At 33.8% G+C, this 20,936-nt stretch overlaps 1 protein-coding gene across 1 annotated transcript; it reads left to right on the forward strand.

Moving 5' to 3' along the window:
• Positions 1-64: 64 nt before the first annotated feature.
• On the forward strand, positions 65-18,610 carry LOC132721165 (large ribosomal subunit protein uL3m-like). The gene is made up of 9 exons (XM_060705420.1): positions 65-219; positions 2,383-2,604; positions 4,260-4,350; positions 11,528-11,656; positions 12,548-12,647; positions 13,459-13,519; positions 15,507-15,615; positions 16,082-16,159; positions 17,477-18,610. Exons 1-9 carry the CDS (start codon positions 131-133, stop codon positions 17,732-17,734), a joined length of 1,137 nt encoding a protein of 378 aa, XP_060561403.1. The 5' UTR covers positions 65-130; the 3' UTR covers positions 17,735-18,610.
• The last annotated feature ends 2,326 nt before the right edge of the window (positions 18,611-20,936 follow it).

The raw sequence follows: 20,936 nt of genomic DNA on the forward strand, positions 1-20,936 counted from the left end.
ATACTGATGACTTTACAATTTATGTAATAGGGCCTAGTAATTTTTTATTATTACACACAATTTGTTAATTTTACCTTAGAATAGTTAATCTTATAATTTTATATTTTTGCATGTTGTAAGTAAGTCAAGCATGGCTACTAGAGGTCTTCTGCATTTAGGAAATACTCAACTTTTGTCGAATTTTAGCTTTTGTCTGGAACAGACATCAGTTGCAGTTAGGTTTGCCAAAATTTTATTTTGTAAACATTTATATGATTGGCTTTAAAATGCAACAGATGTCGCGAAAAGTGGCTGAATGTCAAGTTTGTTTTTCTTATTTTTTTTGTACACAAATATATTCGACCTCAGCAATGTTTATTTTATAGTGTCTGGTATACAACATATGATAACTTGACTGATGAAACTCAATGACTGCTGATGATTGACTACACCGTTAACACAACTTATAGGCTTTAATATGAAGTTAGGCTAAGCCTTTCTACGGGGAAGTCGGTTTAAAAAATAGTTTATTTTTCCGTTTTAAAGGTGTCATTTGGTAATTATACACTGCTTCTGTTTTCACTCAGAACGCTCGATGTTTATTACTCATCTAAAAAGTTGCGATTGTCCGTTATCGGAATACCTCGCCTATTACCAGAGCTACAGATAAGCTTTTGAGTTAATTGGGTATTTACCCCTGGACTTGACAAGCAATTGGGTAACACAGAAACAAAATTGGGTATCATTGAAAAATTTATTGGTTTGCATAGATTTGCATCGGTCAAAATATTGTCCAGGATCTCGGAAACAATATACACAAAGACTGTAAACAAACATTGTCTAAAAAGTTCATTTAACAATTTTTTTACAACATCTGGCTCGGTGAAATAACCAAATATTTTGTTAGACTGCATTGAAATAATTAATTTTTATCAGCCCCGTTTCGCCATTTTGTTGAAGCAGAAAGTAAATAAACCTCAGTCTGGACTGCTATTTAGTTATCTCTCATAAGTATATAAAGCTTTTCCGCGAAAAAATATCTTTAATATAACCAGTCTACTCAATTGTTCCCAGTTAACAAATGGAAAACGAAAGTACAGAAAGGGAAACAGGCTATTTTCGGATTTGTTTGGCAGTTTTTGCTAGGTGAATTATGGTCCAAGATATTGAAAATACGCTAGAGTATCAAAACAAATTGGGTACTGATATTTTGATTTGCGTTTTTATTACGCAAAGATTTTATTTTATTTGGGTAAATTGGTCAAAATTATTGGGTAATTACGCAGATACGCTGCTTATCTGTAGCACTGTATTACCATTGAGTTACTTTGACTTCCCGTATTATAAAGGCCTATTCAGGCTATTGGCCCCTGTAATTTGCAGATGTTAACATTCCAATTAACTGTGCAAGGAGTTAAAAGGGTATACACCCTGATTGGCTCTAACCATATAAATGAATTTGTTAGTATGTAGTACAAGCAATGTCACATTGACCAGTAAATTAAAATGCATGCATTAATGCCAACATTATGTGCATCTTGTTAAAGTCTGCGGCTTCTTTGATGTTCTTTTAGTAGCTGTCACACAGTTACAAATTAACAGAGATGGCAAATTCATATATATATACTGGTTCATTTAAATAACTGTTTAAATTAGGGTCCTCACTTGGATTTTCAAACACCCAAGTCAGAAAAAGTCTTCATCCGATACAATATTGTAAACACTTTCAAATATTGATACAAGCTAAGATTTATTTATTTCTGTTATAGAATATACCTTTCTTTTTTGCCTGATAAGAGAAGTCACTTTTTCCCAGTATTCTTGGCAAACTTTAATTTAAAACTCCGTTTTCAATTGTTAGTGGCAAAAAAAACCCCAGAAAAAACAAACTTTATGTTGGTTTGTAGTATTTGTAATGTCTAATACAAGCATGCATTACACCAATTTGATCCCAATTTATAACACATATTTAAATGTTTTTCATTGTATCTACTGCCAAAGTAGATATATTGTCTCTATTTGTCTCTCGATATATCTGATTGATACAAAATTTTCCATCAATGACAGCCCTACTCCACACACCCTCCTCCCATTAGAAAATATTTAATACTGTGTCAGCATTTGAATTATCTCAACCTGCACTAGGCACAAACTAATTTAGGTTCAGTGCTAAATGCCACAGGACACCAGACTTTGTGTACTGTCAAAAAGTGCTGATTTGATTATCGTAGGCTTTAATCCATTACCACAATCCTTTTACCTGTTTAACCATAAGCCTGCTATCAATGCGCCTAATACAAACCAAGAAACTGGATAAACATTACTCTCTTATCACGGTCGGCACCTTTCGCTTTCCGGTCAATACATGAAGTTATTTTCAAAGAGATTTTTTTTTATTTCCAGGCCATTGTTATGTTATCAGCAGACTAGAGGTAAACGCAGTCACAAACCAAGAGTGAAAAATGAAACTTGCCCGTGGCTTGTAAAGAAAAGAACATCAGACCATTTTCAGTATGTGTCCACGGAGAATAAAGAATTTCTAGATGAGGCAGTACATGATTACTACAAAGATCTTTCAAGTCCCCTCAAGGATGGACCATGGCCAAGGAATGAATGGGACATAAGGTAAGAGAAATACTTGTTGCCCTAAATGTGTGAGATTAAAAAAAAAGGATTGGAGCACCAGTCACCACACTAAGTACCAAATTCCGGTACATAACAGACAAGACACTTGAATGATTAAATGATAAAATCTAACCTTTTCACCTCATGGAATGAACTTTATAACTTCTAATTCATCTTTTCACATCGATTTATATACGTTAATGAAAAATGTAAGAATCTGCAAAATAAAAAAATATTTGTGTATTTTGTGATCATGATTTCTGCAAGCGTCTAGAGGTACTGCTCCAATCCTGTATTGAGTTGAATCCACCCTAGAAGTGAAAGAATTTTTTTTATTTACCCCCTCCTCCATTTACTTAAATGAAAAATTTGATTAATTGATCACAGTAAATTTAGATACTTGTTAATTTCATGTAAAAAAGCTGGTTCTCTTGGGTACTGGGGTACTAAATATTTGTGTAACTTTGTATAATAAAGACAAAGAATTACTTAAGTGCCTCTGTTATTAACTATTGTATCTAAAAAAGTAAATACACAAGTGCTCAAATGTGTAAGTCAATGATAAAAAAGTAAGATTTAGGTCAATCTGCAAATGTGAATAGGTGGCAACATAATTATCAAAATTTTTAATAGCATGTTCTGATTACCATGATGCCAGCAGAGATGCAGTACCCATGCAGAGTATTGTATGTAGAAATTTGTTTAAGTATACTACTCAGAGCAACAGATAAGGTGCGTATTTATGCAATTAATTTTATAAAATACGCAATTGATTTTTTAAGAATGCATATCAAAACCCATTAAAAAAAATAATATACACAAATTGTCTTAAAAACCCTTGCATATTGTCATTTTTCATCACCGCAAAATTAATTTGTCGTACGCTTGTAGTTTTGGACAAATTATATTGATATGCATGCTATCAGAATATTCCCGAATCAATGCTAACTAATCAACGGTCTCCGGTCTTCGACGGTCCCTGGTCTCAAAAGACGACTAAGCCATATCAATAAAGCATGAGACCGTGGATTTGTCTACTCAGGTTGCAAATTTTTATTAGCATGTTCCGATTACCATGATGTCAGCAGGGATGCAGTACCCATAGGCAGAGACCGTTGATTTTGCAGAGACTGTCAATAAGTAGGTCCCAGCTGTATCAATAGACACTTTGAAAGCAATATGGCGTCGTACAAAAGGAAAAATGATTTGAAACAAAATAGTCGTAAATAATCAAAAATCAGTCAGAAAACGAACTTGTTAAAAATATTATGAAATATAACATGAGCATTTTATATAAAAAATAAAACAATTGTGAAAAGTTCTAGTAAATTGTTAATCCTATTTTCTTTTTGAAATTGTTTAAATTTTATTGATAGAAACCATAAAATTCATATCTTCATAATTGAATACCCAATTGATCTTGAAATCATAGGGTATCGAGTTTTGGAATACCCAATTAAATGGAGCCGATACCCAATTCCAGAGGAAATGATGGAGTAATACCCAATTCACTTTTACAGCTTATCTGTTGCTCTGACTACTGTTTGTTTAATTGAGATGAAAGCTTTATTTAGGCCACTTTAAAGTATACTTTCTTGAACCATCACTGGTTCATTTGGACATATGTGTTTATAAATATTTATATTTGATTACAGAACAAAGAGGACAGGGCTACTTGGTGTCAAGATTGGAGTACATGCACAATGGAAAAAAGACGGAACAAAATTCTTATGTGAACTTATACAAGTAAGTAAATGTTACCTAATTAAGCCATACTGGCATGCGAGCAGTTCCTGTACAAAAATCGTAGTTACTTAAACATTATTTTTTATTACGCTCACTCACCAAAATTTGAATGTTACACATCAATATTCGGCTCGTCACACAAATCATGGAAATTCCATCATGTTCTAAACATAGAATAACCCTTCGTTATGAGGCTTCATATGGGGTACAGAAATTATCCATTATTTTGTATGAAGAGAAGTAGTTCCCGTACATAAAATTTAACCCATTATAATTATACAATTTTATTATATCGGTCCTTTTTTAGCTCACCTGACCACGAAGTGGTCATGGTGAGGTATAGTGATGGGGCTATGTCCGGCGTCCGTCGTCGTGCGTTGTGCGTCGTGCGTCGTGCGTCGTGCGTTGTGCGTCGTTCGTCGTCAACAATTGGGTTGTTAACAGTCTAGCAGTCACAGTTTTGATTGGATCATCATCAAACTTTGTCAGAATGTTTGTCTCAATGAAATACAGATCGAGTTCGAAGATGGGTTATCTCGGGTCAAAAACTAGGTCACAGGAGCTAAAAATAGAAAAAGCTTGTTAACACTCTAGAGGCTGCAGTTTTCATCCAAATATTCTGGAAATTTGTCAGGAAGGTTGTTTTGATGATATCTAGGTCAAGTTCGAAGATGGGTCATCTCTGGTCAAAAACTAGGTCACGAGCTAAAAATAGAAAAAGCTTGTTAACACTCTAACAATTGGGTTGTTAACAGTCTAGCAGTCACAGTTTTGATTGGATCATCATCAAACTTTGTCAGAATGTTTGTCTCAATGAAATACAGATCGAGTTCGAAGATGGGTTATCTCGGGTCAAAAACTAGGTCACAGGAGCTAAAAATAGAAAAAGCTTGTTAACACTCTAGAGGCTGCAGTTTTCATCCAAATATTCTGGAAATTTGTCAGGAAGGTTGTTTTGATGATATCTAGGTCAAGTTCGAAGATGGGTCATCTCTGGTCAAAAACTAGGTCACGAGCTAAAAATAGAAAAAGCTTGTTAACACTCTAATAATTGGGTTGTTAACAGTCTAGCAGTCACAGTTTTGATTGGATCATCATCAAACTTTGTCAGAATGTTTGTCTCAATGAAATACAGATCGAGTTCGAAGATGGGTTATCTCGGGTCAAAAACTAGGTCACAGGAGCTAAAAATAGAAAAAGCTTGTTAACACTCTAGAGGCTGCAGTTTTCATACAAATATTCTGGAAATTTGTCAGGAAGGTTGTTTTAATGATATCTAGGTCAAGTTCGAAGATGGGTCATCTCCGGTCAAAAACTAGGTCACAGGAGCTAAAAATAGAAAAAGCTTGTTAACACTCTAGTGGCTGCAGTTTTCATCCAAATATTTTGGAAATTTGTCAGGAAGGTTGTTTTGATGATATCTAGGTCAAGTTCGAAGATGGGTCATCTCCGGTCAAAAACTAGGTCACAGGAGCTAAAAATAGAAAAAGCTTGTTAACACTCTAGTGGCCGCAGTTTTCATCCAAATATTCTGGAAATTTGTCAGGAAAGTTGTTTTGATGGTTTCTAGGTCAAGTTCAAAGATGGGTCATCTCCGGTCAAAAACTAGGTCACAGGAGCTAAAAATAGAAAAAGCTTGTTAACACTCTATAGGCTGCAGTTTTCATCCAAATATTCTGGAAATTTGTCAGGAAGGTTGTTTAGATGATATCTAGGTCAAGTTTGAAGATGGATCATGTCTGGTCAAAAACTAGGTCACAGGAGCTAAAAATGGAAAAAGCTTGTTAACACTCTAGTGGCTGCAATTTTCATCCAAATATTTTGGAAATTTGTCAGGAAGGTTGTTTTGATTTTATCTAGGTCAAGTTCGAAGATGGGTCATGTCTGGTCAAAAACTAGGTCACAGGAGCTAAAAATAGAAAAAGCTTGTTAACACTCTATAGGCTGCAGTTTTCATCCAAATATTCTGGAAATTTGTCAGGAAGGTTGTTTAGATGATATCTAGGTCAAGTTTGAAGATGGATCATGTCTGGTCAAAAACTAGGTCACAGGAGCTAAAAATAGAAAAAGCTTGTTAACACTCTAGTGGCTGCAGTTTTCATCCAAATATTCTGGAAATTTGTCAGGAAGGTTGCTTAGATAATATCTAGGTCAAGTTCGAAGATGGGTCATCTCCGGTCAAAAACTAGGTCACAGGAGCTAAAAATAGAAAAAGTTTGTTAACACTCTAGTGGCTGCAGTTTTCATCCAAATATTCTGGAAATTTGTCAGGAAGGTTGTTTTGATGATATCTAGGTCAAGTTGGAAGATGGGTAATGTCCGGTCAAAAACTAGGTCAAAGGAGCTAAAAATAGAAAAAGCTTGTTAACACTCTAGTGGCTGCAGTTCTCATCCAAATATTCTGGAAATTTGTCAGGAAGGTTGTTTTGATGATATCTAGGTCAAGTTGGAAGATGGGTCATGTCCGGTCAAAAACTAGGTCACAGGTGCTAAAAATAGAAAAAGCTTGTTAACACTCTAGTGGCTGCAGTTTTCATCCAAATATTTTGGAAATTTGTCAGGAAGGTTGTTTTGATGATTTTCAGGTCAAGTTCGAAGATGGGTTATCACCGGTCAAAAACTAGGTCACAGGAGCTAAAAATAGAAAAAGCTTGTTAACACTCTAGTGGCTGCAGTTTTCATCCAAATATTTTGGAAATTTGTCAGGAAGGTTGTTTTGATGATTTTCAGGTCAAGTTCGAAGATGGGTTATCACCGGTCAAAAACTAGGTCACAGGAGCTAAAAATAGAAAAAGCTTGTTAACACTCTAGTGGCTGCAGTTTTGATTAAAATATTCTGGAAATTTGTCAGGAAGGTTGTTTTAATGATTTCTAGGTCAAGTTCGAAGATGGGTCATGTCTGGTCAAAAACTAGGTCACAGGAGCTAAAAATAGAAAAAGCTTGTTAACACTCTAATGGTTGCAGTTATCATCCAAATATTCTAGAAATTTGTCAGAAAGGTTGTTTTGATGATTTTCTAGGTCAAGTTCGAAGATGGGTCATCTCAGGTCAAAAACTAGGTCACAGGAGCTAAAAATAGAAAAAGCTTGTTAACACTCTAATGGCTGCAGTTTTCATCTAAATGTTCTGGAAATTTGTCAAGAAGGTTGTTTTGATGATATCTAAGTCAAGTTCGAAGATGGGTCATCTCCGGTCAAAAACTAGGTCACAGGAGCTAAAAATAGAAAAGCTTGTTAACACTTCTAGTGGCTGCAGTTTAGATAATAAATATTCTGGAAATTCGTCAAGAAGGTTGTTTTGATGATTTCTGGGTCAAGTTCGATTATGGGTTATCTCCGGTCAAAAACTAGGTCACAGGAGCTAAAAATAGAAAAATCTTCTTAACACTTTAGTGGCTGCAGTTTTGATCAAAATATCCTTGAAATTGGTCAGGAAGGTTGTTTTGATGATTTCAAGTCAAGTTTGAATATGGGCCATCTCTGGTCAAAAACTAGGTCCCAGGAGCATAAAATATAAAAAATCTTGTCAACACTCTAGTGGCTGCAGTTTTTATCCAAATATCCTGGAAATTTGTCAGGAAGGTTGTTTTGATGATATCTAGGTCAAGTTGGAAGATGGGTAATGTCCGGTCAAAAACTAGGTCACAGGAGCTAAAAATAGAAAAAGCTTGTTAACACTCTAGTGGCTGCAGTTTTCATCCAAATATTCTGGAAATTTGTCAGGAAGGTTGTTTTGATGATATCTAGGTCAAGTTCGAAGATGGGTCATGTCCGGTCAAAAACTAGGTCACAGGAGCTAAAAATAGAAAAAGCTTGTTAACACTCTAGTGGCTGCAGTTTTCATCCAAATATTCTGGAAATTTGTCAGGAAGGTTGTTTTGATGATTTCTAGGTCAAGTTCGAAGATGGGTTATCTCCGGTCAAAAACTAGGTCACAGGAGCTAAAAATAGAAAAAGCTTGTTAACACTCTAGTGGCTGCAGTTTTCATCCAAATATTCTGGAAATTTGTCAGGAAGGTTGTTTTGATGATTTCTAGGTCAAGTTCGAAGATGGGTTATCTCCGGTCAAAAACTAGGTCACAGGAGCTAAAAATAGAAAAAGCTTGTTAACACTCTAGTGGCTGCAGTTTTGATTAAAATATTCTGGAAATTTGTCAGGAAGGTTGTTTTAATGATTTCTAGGTCAAGTTCGAAGATGGGTCATGTCTGGTCAAAAACTAGGTCACAGGAGCTAAAAATAGAAAAAGCTTGTTAACACTCTAATGGTTGCAGTTTTCATCCAAACATTCTGGAAATTTGTCAGAAAGGTTGTTTTGATGATTTCTAGGTCAAGTTCGAAGATGGGTCATCTCAGGTCAAAAACTAGGTCACAGGAGCTAAAAATAGAAAAAGCTTGTTAACACTCTAGTGGCTGCAGTTTTCATCCAAATATTCTGGAAATTTGTCAGGAAGGTTGTTTTGATGATATCTAGGTCAAGTTCGAAGATGGGTCATCTCCGGTCAAAAACTAGGTCACAGGAGCTAAAAATAGAAAAAGCTTGTTAACACTCTAGGGGCTGCAGTTTTCATCCAAATATTCTGGAAATTTGTCAGGAAGGTTGTTTTGATGATATCTAGGTCAAGTTCGAAGATGGGTCATCTCCGGTCAAAAACTAGGTCACAGGAGCTAAAAATAGAAAAAGCTTGTTAACACTCTAGTGGCTGCAGTTTTCATCCAAATATTCTGGAAATTTGTCAGGAAGGTTGTTTTGATGATTTCTAGGTCAAGTTCGAAGATGGGTTATCTCCGGTCAAAAACTAGGTCACAGGAGCTAAAAATAGAAAAAGCTTGTTTACACTCTAGTGGCTGCAGTTTTTATCCAAATATTCTGGAAATTTGTCAAGAATGTTGTTTTGATGTTTTCTGGGTCAAGTGCTAAGATTGGTCATGTCTGGTCAAAAACTAGGTCACAGGAGCTAAAAATAGAAAAATCTTTTTAACACTCTAGTGGCTGCAGTTTTGATCCAAATTTCCTGGAAATTGGTCAGGAAGGTTGTTTTGATGATTTCTAGGTCAAGTTTGAATATGGGTCGTGTCCAGTCAAAAATTAGGTCACATTGCCCAAATATGGAAAAATCTTTATAACACACTAGAGGTCACATGTTTGACTCAGTCGCATCAAACTTGGTCATGATGCTTGTTTAAGACATTGCTTGGATGCGGTTGTGTCAGGTGAGCGATCCAGGGCCATCATGGCCCTCTTGTTTCATTTATAATTGTTGAACAGACCATTTTCTAAGAGATAAATAGATGTAATTCAGGAAATAGAAAGTAGACTAAACGCGTGTATCAATTACCCGGTACCGTTACCCCCAACGCATTCACATGCGATGGCATGCTTGTATGCATGATATTTTACGCATCAAAGCCATAAAATTGTTTTATATAGTAATATTGGTCAAAATTCTGATAATTAAACAAGTTTTTATCACATTGCCTTCTTATCTGTAAACAGGTGGTATTAGTGGAAAACCCTTTAACATGCCTCACGTGTAAGTATGCTTGCGCGTGCGCGCAAGGACGGAATCCCCCAGATAAAACAAGGTCACGTTTTGACAACGCACAGGTGAAAGTGATTTAAAATGAGACTTTTTATACGTACTGCCGAACTGACACTTAGACTTTGTCTCGTTTATGTATCTGCTTGATTTGAAATGAATTTTTGAAGAATGCATGTAAAAATCAAGCGTTAAAATGAAAAATACGGGTACTGCTTCTGTACGGGAACTGCTCGCATGCCAGTATACACATAATATTGATTGATGAACCATGCATAATAACATACTTACACTTTTAGATATGTCCCTGAACTTACTTTATATTGATTTGGTAAAGGTCATAGAGACCAACAATTATCTTTTCCCTGTTATCATTATTGTATAACCATTATCCTTATTGCAAGACCATTATTGTCATATAAGACCATTATCCTTTTTGTGATACTATAATCCTTATTGTAAGACCATAATCCTTATTGTAAGATCATTATTCTCATATAAGACCACAATCCTCATTGTAAGACCATTATCCTTATTGTAAGATCATTATCCTCATAGAAGACCACACTCCTTATTGTAAGACCATTATCCTTATAGTAAGATCATTTTCCTCATATAAGACCATTATGATTATTATTGTTAGACCATTATCCTTATTGTAAGATCATTATCCTTATTGTAAGATCATTATTCTCATATAATACCACAATCCTCATTGTAAGACCATTATCCTTATTGTAAGATCATTATCCTCATATAAGACCACAATCCTCATTGTAAGACCATTATCCTTATTGTAAAATCATTATCCTTATTGTAAGATCATTATTCTCATATAAGACCATACTCTTCATTGTAAGACCATTATCCTTATTATAAGATCATTATCCTCATTGTAAGATCATTATCCTCATATATGACCATTATTATTATTGTTAGACCATTGTTCTTATTGTAAGATCATTATCCTCATATAAGACCATAATCCTCATTTTAAGATCATTATCATTATTGTAAGACTATTATCTTATTTCTAAGACCACATTTTTAGCTTTGACGGAGAATCCATCAGTGCAATTGATATTCCAAATTCCATCTGAACAATTATGTAATTGTACAAATTCCAAGAAAGGGCCTATTCCCCAATTTTGAAATATTGCTTTAGTTTTTTCAAGCAAATTTGACTTAGGTCATGTACGGCGGTGCTTGTGTTGATTTCATCTTAGAATTAAACTTTGCCTTAAAAGTCTGGGTGCTTAAACAATTTTATTTCCTTATGCAGCCATTTGATCTGTTTTATTTTACCCCAAGTTTTATTTTAACACATAAAGATTATTCAGCGATAAGTCATAAGTGAAGTTATATTACTGCACGTTTGTAGCGTCACTTTTGATTGGATTATTGTAATGTTTATATAGCTTTATATATATGGCTGCAGTCTATTTATGAAGAAATTTTACTTTTTTCTCTAAAAAAGAGAGTTTGCTCTATAATAAATTTATAATAAATATTACTGACATGTTATATGACAGTATATAAATAGTTGTTTGCAATATATTCCAAACAACCATTTTAAGTAGGGCCTTATAACCTGTCAAAAATCTGTATAACTTATAATATACATGTATTTTTGTTTAAGATTGTAGATAATCATGTGATACGATACACACCTCCTGAAGAATACCAGAAATCTGCGGGATATTTACCTGGTTACAGTAAAAATGTAGGATCAGTTGTGGTTGGAGCTATGAGTGATTTGCCGTGGCATGTAAGCTTATGTTGTAGTCTAAAGTAAATTTGTTGACTTCAAACCACTTGCCCCTTACCGCTGTGGGTCGGAATCCCGGGAGGGACTTTGGATTGTTTCATGTGAGGAAGCTATCCAGCTAGCTTACAGAACGTCTGTGGTTCTACTCGGGTGCTTGTTTGTCCCTGAAATAATGCGCAGAACAGAACTTGAGGTCTTCCTCACAGTAAAGCTGGACAGTCGCCATATGACCTATACTGTGTTGGTGAGATGTAAAACCCAACTAAAAAAAAGCTCCACCTTTCATAGAAAATAGCAGATATATTGATATGACCCACTTGTTGGCATTGGTTTGCATTCTTATATAAGTTTTCATTAATGGTCATTTACTTCAATACTTACAAAGCTATTATATATTGGGGATACACAAGTTCTACATGACAATCATTTTCAAATCAAAGATCAAGGTTCAAAGTTCATTGACCTAAGAACTTCAAATATTGTATGTAGATGAACATTGGTGACTTCTACCTGCCACACCCATTTTAAAGTCAGAAGGAGATTCATGTATAATGTGAATATTTTCAAAGAACATTCAAACTTTGTACAAAATGAATTAAGAGTCACCTTGATGAATCCTACATGCCATACTTGGGTCGAAAGGTCAATGTCACAATGACCTTGTTAATTTTCTTTATTAGATTTTTATTTTTGGTCATAAATTTCAATTATAACTTTGAAACTTGATACATGGATACATCTTTATTAGTTCTGGCTGCCATGCCAATGTTCATATTCAGAGGTCAAGGTTACTCTGACCTTTTATTCTAATTATCTCATTATTAAGAAAATGTGTTTTATCCAGTATCGAGAAGAGTGGAACATTGTTTATGTATAAATGTTATTTTCCAGTATACAAAGGAATATCATAATCTGTTTATGGAAGCTGGCGTGCCACCAAAAAGAAAATTAACACGATTTTTTGTAACCCCAGATGCTGCAATCCAACCAGGTAAACCTATAAGTTTTAAAATATTACACATACAATTTAAATGATATTAAATAAGGTTCAATTTGAAAGTGTAAAGAAGGTATGGCTAATATCATTTCATAATAATGCAGAGAATGTGAAAATGCTCATACCCAGTTAAAACTATAGTAATTTATTGCTTTCGTTACTTATAACTGATTTATATGATACTGATATTAGATATAAAATGATTTTCTGTAAAACAAAAAATTGTAATCTGGAAACGGCTCAATTTTATATAAGATTTTAAGATTTTTGTTTGGGAACTCCAGTAAAGATAATCAATCCATAGGCCACTTTTTGATACATCTTTTGAACAAACTGACAAAATAGGATGTTATGTCCCGGGTGCAAAAAAAATTGTATCTTTTGACAATGCAAGTCAAAATGATATTTGACTTTAACAAGTAAAATGTCAGTGGTTCTTTACAATGCCTGCATATGCCTGATTTAAAAAGCCACTCTCTGTATTAGTCAATGAAGTTTTAAACCAAACCAGCAAAAAAAAATGTGTTTTTTTTCTTAGAGCAACTCTCTGAGTTATTTCATGCACAAACAGGCACCTGCGTAGACACAACAACATTCCATTGGCAAGTTTAATAGCTTTCTCACATGAAAGATTCCAATGGCACTTGAATGGCTAAAACTTTGGCAGTGAGAGGCAAAAGTCAACAACCTTAACCACTCAGCCACGGATGCCCAAAAAATGTATTTAATTAGATTCAAGTTCCTGTGAATGTTTGATATCCTGAAGTTTGACATTTCTGACTTTGGTGTCTTTTATAATCTTCAGGCACACCACTAAGTGCGATGCATTTCAAAGTTGGAGATATGGTAGACGTATCAGCTAAAACGTAAGTGATTAAAATTATTGTACCCCGCTGATGTAATTGGAATGAGGATTTTCAAATAGTCATTTTGTCCATCCGAAGCTATATCATAGAAATGGGTTGTCCAATTTTCCTAAATTTTGGCAGGAAGGATCAAATGGTTAGGAGAATAAGGGTAACAATGTTTCATTAAAATCCAATCAAAGATTTTTGAGTTGTGGCTTTTGTTATTGAAAATTGCGATATTGATCCATACAGTCGGCATCGTACTTGCGTCCACCTTTATTGAGCGACTTTTTTATAAAGCGACCGCATAAAATCCCTCCCGATGATTTTTACTATATAAGTTAATTCCATTAAACGACGATTTTATATCGCGGCCAGCGGCCACTAAATGTCGGCCCAAATGTACAAAATTCAGTGTTAAAGTATATATTAAACGGCCGTGACAAACAATCGTCCCTACGGACATTCGCACCTGTGTAATTAGCGAATACAAACAAATATTTTTCATGGTCATTGGTCTTAAAGTATCTATTAAACGGCCGTCAATCAGACCATCACAAATAATTGTCGTTTAAAAACGAATTGAATAACAATTGCAATCGTTTCGAAATCGGAAAGAAAGAAACAGTTTTCCGATAGTAATATTTATTGTGACATATTTTGTCAGAGCAATAACGTATTACAACACCGCATTGGCACAGTTTTATCATGTGCTCAGATTGACCTCCCTTCCAGAAAATCAAATCGAAAATGACGTTGGAACGAACGAAAATGACAGACAACTAATAATACCGGATAAATTGAATGAGGAAATCGTGCATGAAATTGAGTCTGAGTAAATAGCAAATGCCATCGTTTGTAGTCGAAATAAAATCGTGAAACGTAGTGGACTAAACATTACAGAACCGAACCTTTCATTGCTGATGGTGTAGGTGCTCATCTGATGCTTTATAAATACATGTAGTACCCCCATTAAATAGACCCTTTGAAAAAAAATAAAAATAAAATAAAAAAAAATAATGATAATCTAAGATCTCTAAAACTTTAATGTTTTGAAATTTTGGGGTAGTGTGAAAAGTATTTGCTGAAAAAAATCAAGAAGTTTAAAACTCATTGCATGAAATATTATCTAGACGTCTGGCTGATGATTTTAAAGTATGATTAGTAGATGTGTATGAACATATTAATAATATATGACAATATGCTTTGTTTCAAGGTCAAAATGACCTGTTAATAGTCTTATGAGCGTAGATTACATTTGTACAAAAAAACAAACACATATTGATGACTTTTTTAAACGAAAGGCATAAATGTAATTATGAAACGGCAATACATATATAATATTGTACAGTTTTTGTTTTTATAAAAAAAGATGTTATTATATCTATGACTTGTAATATAAAAAAGTCTCGAATTTTCCAGAATTCTATTGAGAGGCCACTTTATTAAGAGACCACTTTTTGGCAGTCCCTTGAGTGGTCTCTTAATACAATGTCGACTGCAAAAAAGCTGCTGATTAAATTGTAATGAAATTTGGCAAGAATGTATAAAAGAAGTAAGGAAATCATCTTCATTAAATATCATCAAAATCTGAACATGCACTTTTGAGTTATGACCATTTGTTACTTCAAAAAAGGAAAATTAACATATTGAGCGATATTGTACAAGTGGTGTATTAGAATTTTATGAAACTGAGCGTAAACATATGAAATAGAATGGAAATATTTATTTTGTATTTGTTATTGTTTAAATCTTAACATATGTTCCCGAGTTTGAACTCTTTGCTTCTAAATGAAGGGCATTTCATTAGGGAAAATTACTATTTATATCATTACTGCAGTATGATTTAGCCATATCATTACTGCAGTATAATTTAGCCATATCATTACTGCAGTATAATTTAGCCATATCATTACTGCAGTATAATTTAGCCATATCATTACTGCAGTATAATTTAGCCTTTGTTGTTGATCTGAATTCCGTTTGTTCTTCTTTTTTAATACAGGATAAATTATGGGTTTCAAGGTGTGATGAAAAGATTTGGTTTTAAAGGTGGACCTGCCAGTCATGGTGCTACAAAATTTCATAGGAGACCTGGATCATTATCTACAGGCGTAAGTTTTTTTTTAATCAATCACTCACATTTTTGAAACTTTCACTCATTTTTATTTTTAAACCTTCACTCGCATAGCACCTGAAACATTATATACATACTTATGTCACAGGGCATCCAAAACATTTTATTGTACAGGTGTGAATATTCCACTCTGGTGTCCGCTTAAGCGTGAAATAATGCACTTAGGAGCACCCATGGTCTACTTTCACCAGTAAAGTTGATCAGTTACAATATAAGCTTTAAAGTAATGCTGTGATATAACCCCAAAGAACACTAGCCACTGAAGTACCTAAATTCTTTTGGATTTTTTGACACAAGGTAAGCATTCTGAGGGCAGTTTAGCAAACCCTAGGACAGGTAAGCAATCTGAGTACATCATAGCCCTTCTGTCTTTGTTAACTGCTTAAAGGGATGTCATTTTCTATCTTCAAATATGTATTGTATCAGATAAATTTGTATTACAGAAACAACGAGGTATGTTCAAGGGTACGAAGATGCCAGGTATAATGGGTGGTGATTGGAGAATTACCAAAAATCTCAAGGTATGACTGTAATTGTATCTGTGTTATTTAATATAATTATATATACTGTAATAGATTTGAAACTGTATTTGATTATAAGTATATAGAAAAGATAAATCAAACTGACATCAAGTTTTTATGGAATCGAGGCAGCGACAAAACTTATGGATCACCCCTTTAACTAAGCATGAATTTTAAGGCACATTAAGACAACTTGTCATTGGAAGACATCTAGCAGACTGCGAACTTGAATGTCAAAATAGTGCATTGATGGTTTTGTTCGGTCATTATATATTATGATCTTTATCATTCTTTCATGGATGCTTTATTAAATAATTGGGCATACTAAGCATATAAGAAAGTGTTTGTTTATGTTTGTTTCCTCTACTTCATTGTCAATCACATGCCATGGTGCCTTTACTGGGCACAGCTTTTCCAACAACAAGTTTTTTGTTTGACTTAAGAGTATTTGCTTGTCTCGTAAACTGTTGAAGATATTCACTATAAACTTTATTACCTGACCTTTATAACAGGGATAATGTTACTAGAGCTATGCAAAGCACAATTGCAGAATTTTGCCTCCTTCTCTACTAAGCTTTTACTTTCATTTATAGTCATGTAAGGTTTAAAAAATCAATACAATTCAGAGTTGTATACTTAATGTAATTGATTTTTTCTTAGTTTCAAATTCCTTCACTATCCTATTTAAGTTTAGTAGAGCTGGCTGCCTTTTGTGACACCCTTTGTAATAAGAATTGTTAAAAAATATTAGACTGATTTTAGAAAATTACATGTACTTCAGATGGTTTAACCCTTACTACACTAATTATCTTAACTGGACTAGTACATCTTTCAATCTTGACTTAACCATCATCCTTTTTAGGGAAAATTTCAAATAAGTTTTAACTGAAAAATACAGAAGGAAAGTTTGGACCATAATAATAATAAACTCTTTATTTAACAATAGTAGCTTATTAAGACAATACATCAAAGCATTAGATATAACACTTATAATGCAAAATCTTATTATCAACAAGGCCTTCAATAAACATAAAAATAGACATATTCAGATAAGATGGCACATGGTCTGCACTGGTGACATGGCTAAACTAAGGGGTTAAAGAACAAACTACAAAAATGATGTTGAAAACTAGATATTTCAACAATTTACAATAAAGTTGGTGGGTTTTTGTTATACTTTAACGATTAAGATACTTTTTCACACTCGACCTTCAATGTTTGCTTATGTTGTTTTTTTGTCTTCAGTATTTCATGATTAAGTTATTATCTCACACTCAAAATTCTATTTATATGTATTGTTATTTAATCAATTTGCAGATTTGGAGAATTAACACCAAGTATAACATTCTGTACGTAAGCACTGGCACACCAGGCCCTATCCACAGCTTTGTACGTATATACGACAGCACCAAACCTCATATCAGAAAGAAAATGATTGAAGCTGGTCGACAGGTGTCTATGCCAACATTTTATCCGGATGACGTTACCGAACCATTACCAGAAGATATATACCATGAAGACTTATTTCAAATGAGTGACAAAACAATCATGTATCAGGAGGAAAGTGATAGTTGATGTGAGAAAAAATGATGAAAATTATTCTGAACTTTAGGAAGATATTAAAGTGTGAAATTATCTAGGGCTCTCAATATGTGGCCATGACATTGCAATGCTTAATCTTGAATTGACAAGTGTTTTATATGAACTAGTTAATGGTATTTCAATTTTTAGAAGAAAATAAAAAGAGCTAGTTAATGGTATTTCCTTTCTGAAAAGGAAAAAAATCAAAAAAAATCTAAAAAATGACGATTGAGGCATAAAAGCATTACGGAAACTTTCATTTTGTGTTGTTATTTTACTCTTTTTAAATGTTTATTAAGTTACACTTACTGGTTAAAAAGATGACCTTACCTGTTAGTGAATAATCTGTTGTGAAGTTTACACTTTTCTCACTTTGGTAGTTTAGCATGGAGGAAGGTAGTCTAGTACTGGTGTAACTCTCCAGGAACGATGGTTAGGAAACTACCCGCCTATATGACTGAAATACTATTGGAAAAGGCGTAAAATGAAACAAACAAATATTAAAACAAACAAACACTTTTCTCACATAAATACACAATCAAAGTTTCCTTTATGAATTTTATCTAGCTTCAAATTGTTTTCCTATTACGATATGTGTAAGTTAAGGCCACATAATAAATTGTTGTGTTCACCAAGTCCCGTGTACAAACAGAATAATAATTATATATATTTTGATCACATTTTGTATGTTCTACACCAAAGTTACTTCAACAAATGATTATAAGATTTTCAACAAATATGAACAAAATCACCCAACATTTTATTTTATTTTTTCCCTTCTCTGAAAAAGCAAAATTAAGCTGCATGTTATCACAGTAGAAGTGACAGTGTATTTGTCAGGGTTTTGAAATTTGACTTCATACAACAGAATTTTCTTATCTTGATGAAATTCCTTGTATTGAGTTTTCTGTCCAAAATGTGTGTCTTAAATAGGCTTAGCAGTTAGTTGTAAAAAGACACAGGCTTTGCAATGCTTTTTTAATAAATAAAGGTCTAGCTTAAGATACGTCAGTGATTCTACTCAGTTGCCTGTTTGTGCCTGAAACGGACCTTTACAGTGTTTACAATTTTATGTAAATTGGCTAACTTGTTATCCAGTTTGCTACACTGAGATAATACATAGTCACTGGTTGACCTGGTCTGCACAAAAGAACATGTGCTTATATTTGTGATACTGTTTGTGAGCAGTTGACCTAGCAATGAATAGAAAAGGTGTGGCTAAATGTTCTGCTACGAAAAACCAGAAAGGTCCGTAATCCAGAGGGGCACACAAGGTCTTCCTCCACCGGTAAAGTTCTTAGTGGTCATGTGAGTTATGACCTGTACTGTGTTGGTGCGACGTAAAACCCAATCAAAAGCAAACAAAAATATGCATAGGTAAAAGTTTTGTCCGGTATTTTCCTGAACTAAAGGATTTTAGTACTCCTAAAATTGAATGAGAGCCCATGGTAGGATACAGTAAAAAAAAGAAAACCAAGCTATATATCAAAATGTATTGATTTTTACATGCCGTTTTGTCACAATCTTAAAACAATTCATACATAAAAATGTGCGCACATGATTGAATATCCATAACATATATAACTCTAAATTGTATATGTATATATCATACCTAAAATGAAAATAAAACAGTGGGTATTAATAAACAACATGCTTTCTTGATAATAAATTATTTTTTTTAAAAAAACATGACGCAAAAAAATTACAATTATATGTAGTATTTCTTCATAACCACTGTCATTACTGCATTATTGATTAACAGTAGCTTATATTATTAAAAAAATAATATATTTAGAACAGTGATTTTTTCGCAAAGTAACATCACTATTAACTGGATGCAAAGAATTGTATTATGAGGGCTGCTAGCCTTTGTTGCAGCCCTCGTGAAATAATGCTGCACATCCGAATAACAGTGATAAAATCACCTCTGGGGATATATTATTTCAGTTCTAACACAACCTCAAAAAATAAATGTTGCCATACCTGATAACAAGCTAAATTGTGCCTGATTTGTTTCTGACAGCACTTATTTTCAGCGCTTTTAAAATGAATATGTCACATGTCTAGAAATAGATGGTCAACAGTGATTTTATTGCATATTTTACTAACACTTTGGATCCTATGTTTATAGGGAAAAATGCATGCAAAATAGGTTACCAGCAACCTTAATTGCCTTAAAATTTTATTGGACTGTTACAAATTGGAGCAAAATCTTTTACACAATTTCAGAAGGCTTAAAGCTACCAAGTCCAGTAGTTCTGGGTTCAATAAAAATTTGTAATCCGAACTACATAATGTAATTCAGCCATTTTTTCCTCTTCCCCGACCCCCACAAAAACAAACAAGAGGGCCATGATGACCCTGAGGTCGCTCACCTGTATATAGGCCCCAAGAACAAACTTGGTAGACACTCACTAGAAGATGTTTCATGCCAAATATCTAAGCTCTAGCTCTTATGGTTTTTTAAAAGAAGATATTTAAAGTTTTTTCTTTCGGTTGCCATGGCAACCAGAGTTCTGCATGGAATTAAATTCTTTGAACAATTTTTAAAGGTGACCACCAAAGGAACATTCCTGTGAAGTTTGGATGAAATTGGCTTAGTGGTTTATGAGGAGATGTCATTTAAAGTAAAAGTTTACGGACGGACGGACGAAAAGCGATAACAAAAGCTCACCCTGTCACTTTGTGACAGGTGAGCTAAAAAATGACAACAAATATCTTATGCATTTATACAAGAAAAAAAGATCATACAACCATATACTTTTTTTTCAATTAAAATGGAATGTATATTAGTTTCAACATCTATGTCATTAAAATTCAAAATTTTACAATGGCATTAATTGATTAAGAGGGGGAAAAATCACACAAAGAAAAATAAACCTAGAAAAACTACAGGGCAACAGAACTTTCCATGCATAAAACTTCAAGACACAATTCAATAATCATATATCCAGTAAATCTTATCGTCAGACTTCAGCAAATTACAAGTGAAGAGTGCACCAGTACCCATGTTACCAAAGATGGTATATCTAAATTTGATGCGATTCCATATTTCAACATTAGTTTATTATTAATACAGGCATCAACAGTAGAAAAAAAAAATCTTACAAAACATTTAGTTTGTCTCTCATACAAATTAAGAGTTTTTCATTAACTGTGAAAAAAAATCGAGGCTTGTTCAAATGAGAGTCTAACA

Source organism: Ruditapes philippinarum, unplaced genomic scaffold (genome assembly GCF_026571515.1).
Source record: "Ruditapes philippinarum isolate M1 unplaced genomic scaffold, ASM2657151v2 ctg1174_1_1_1_1, whole genome shotgun sequence".
In the NCBI taxonomy this organism is placed as follows: domain Eukaryota; kingdom Metazoa; phylum Mollusca; class Bivalvia; order Venerida; family Veneridae; genus Ruditapes; species Ruditapes philippinarum.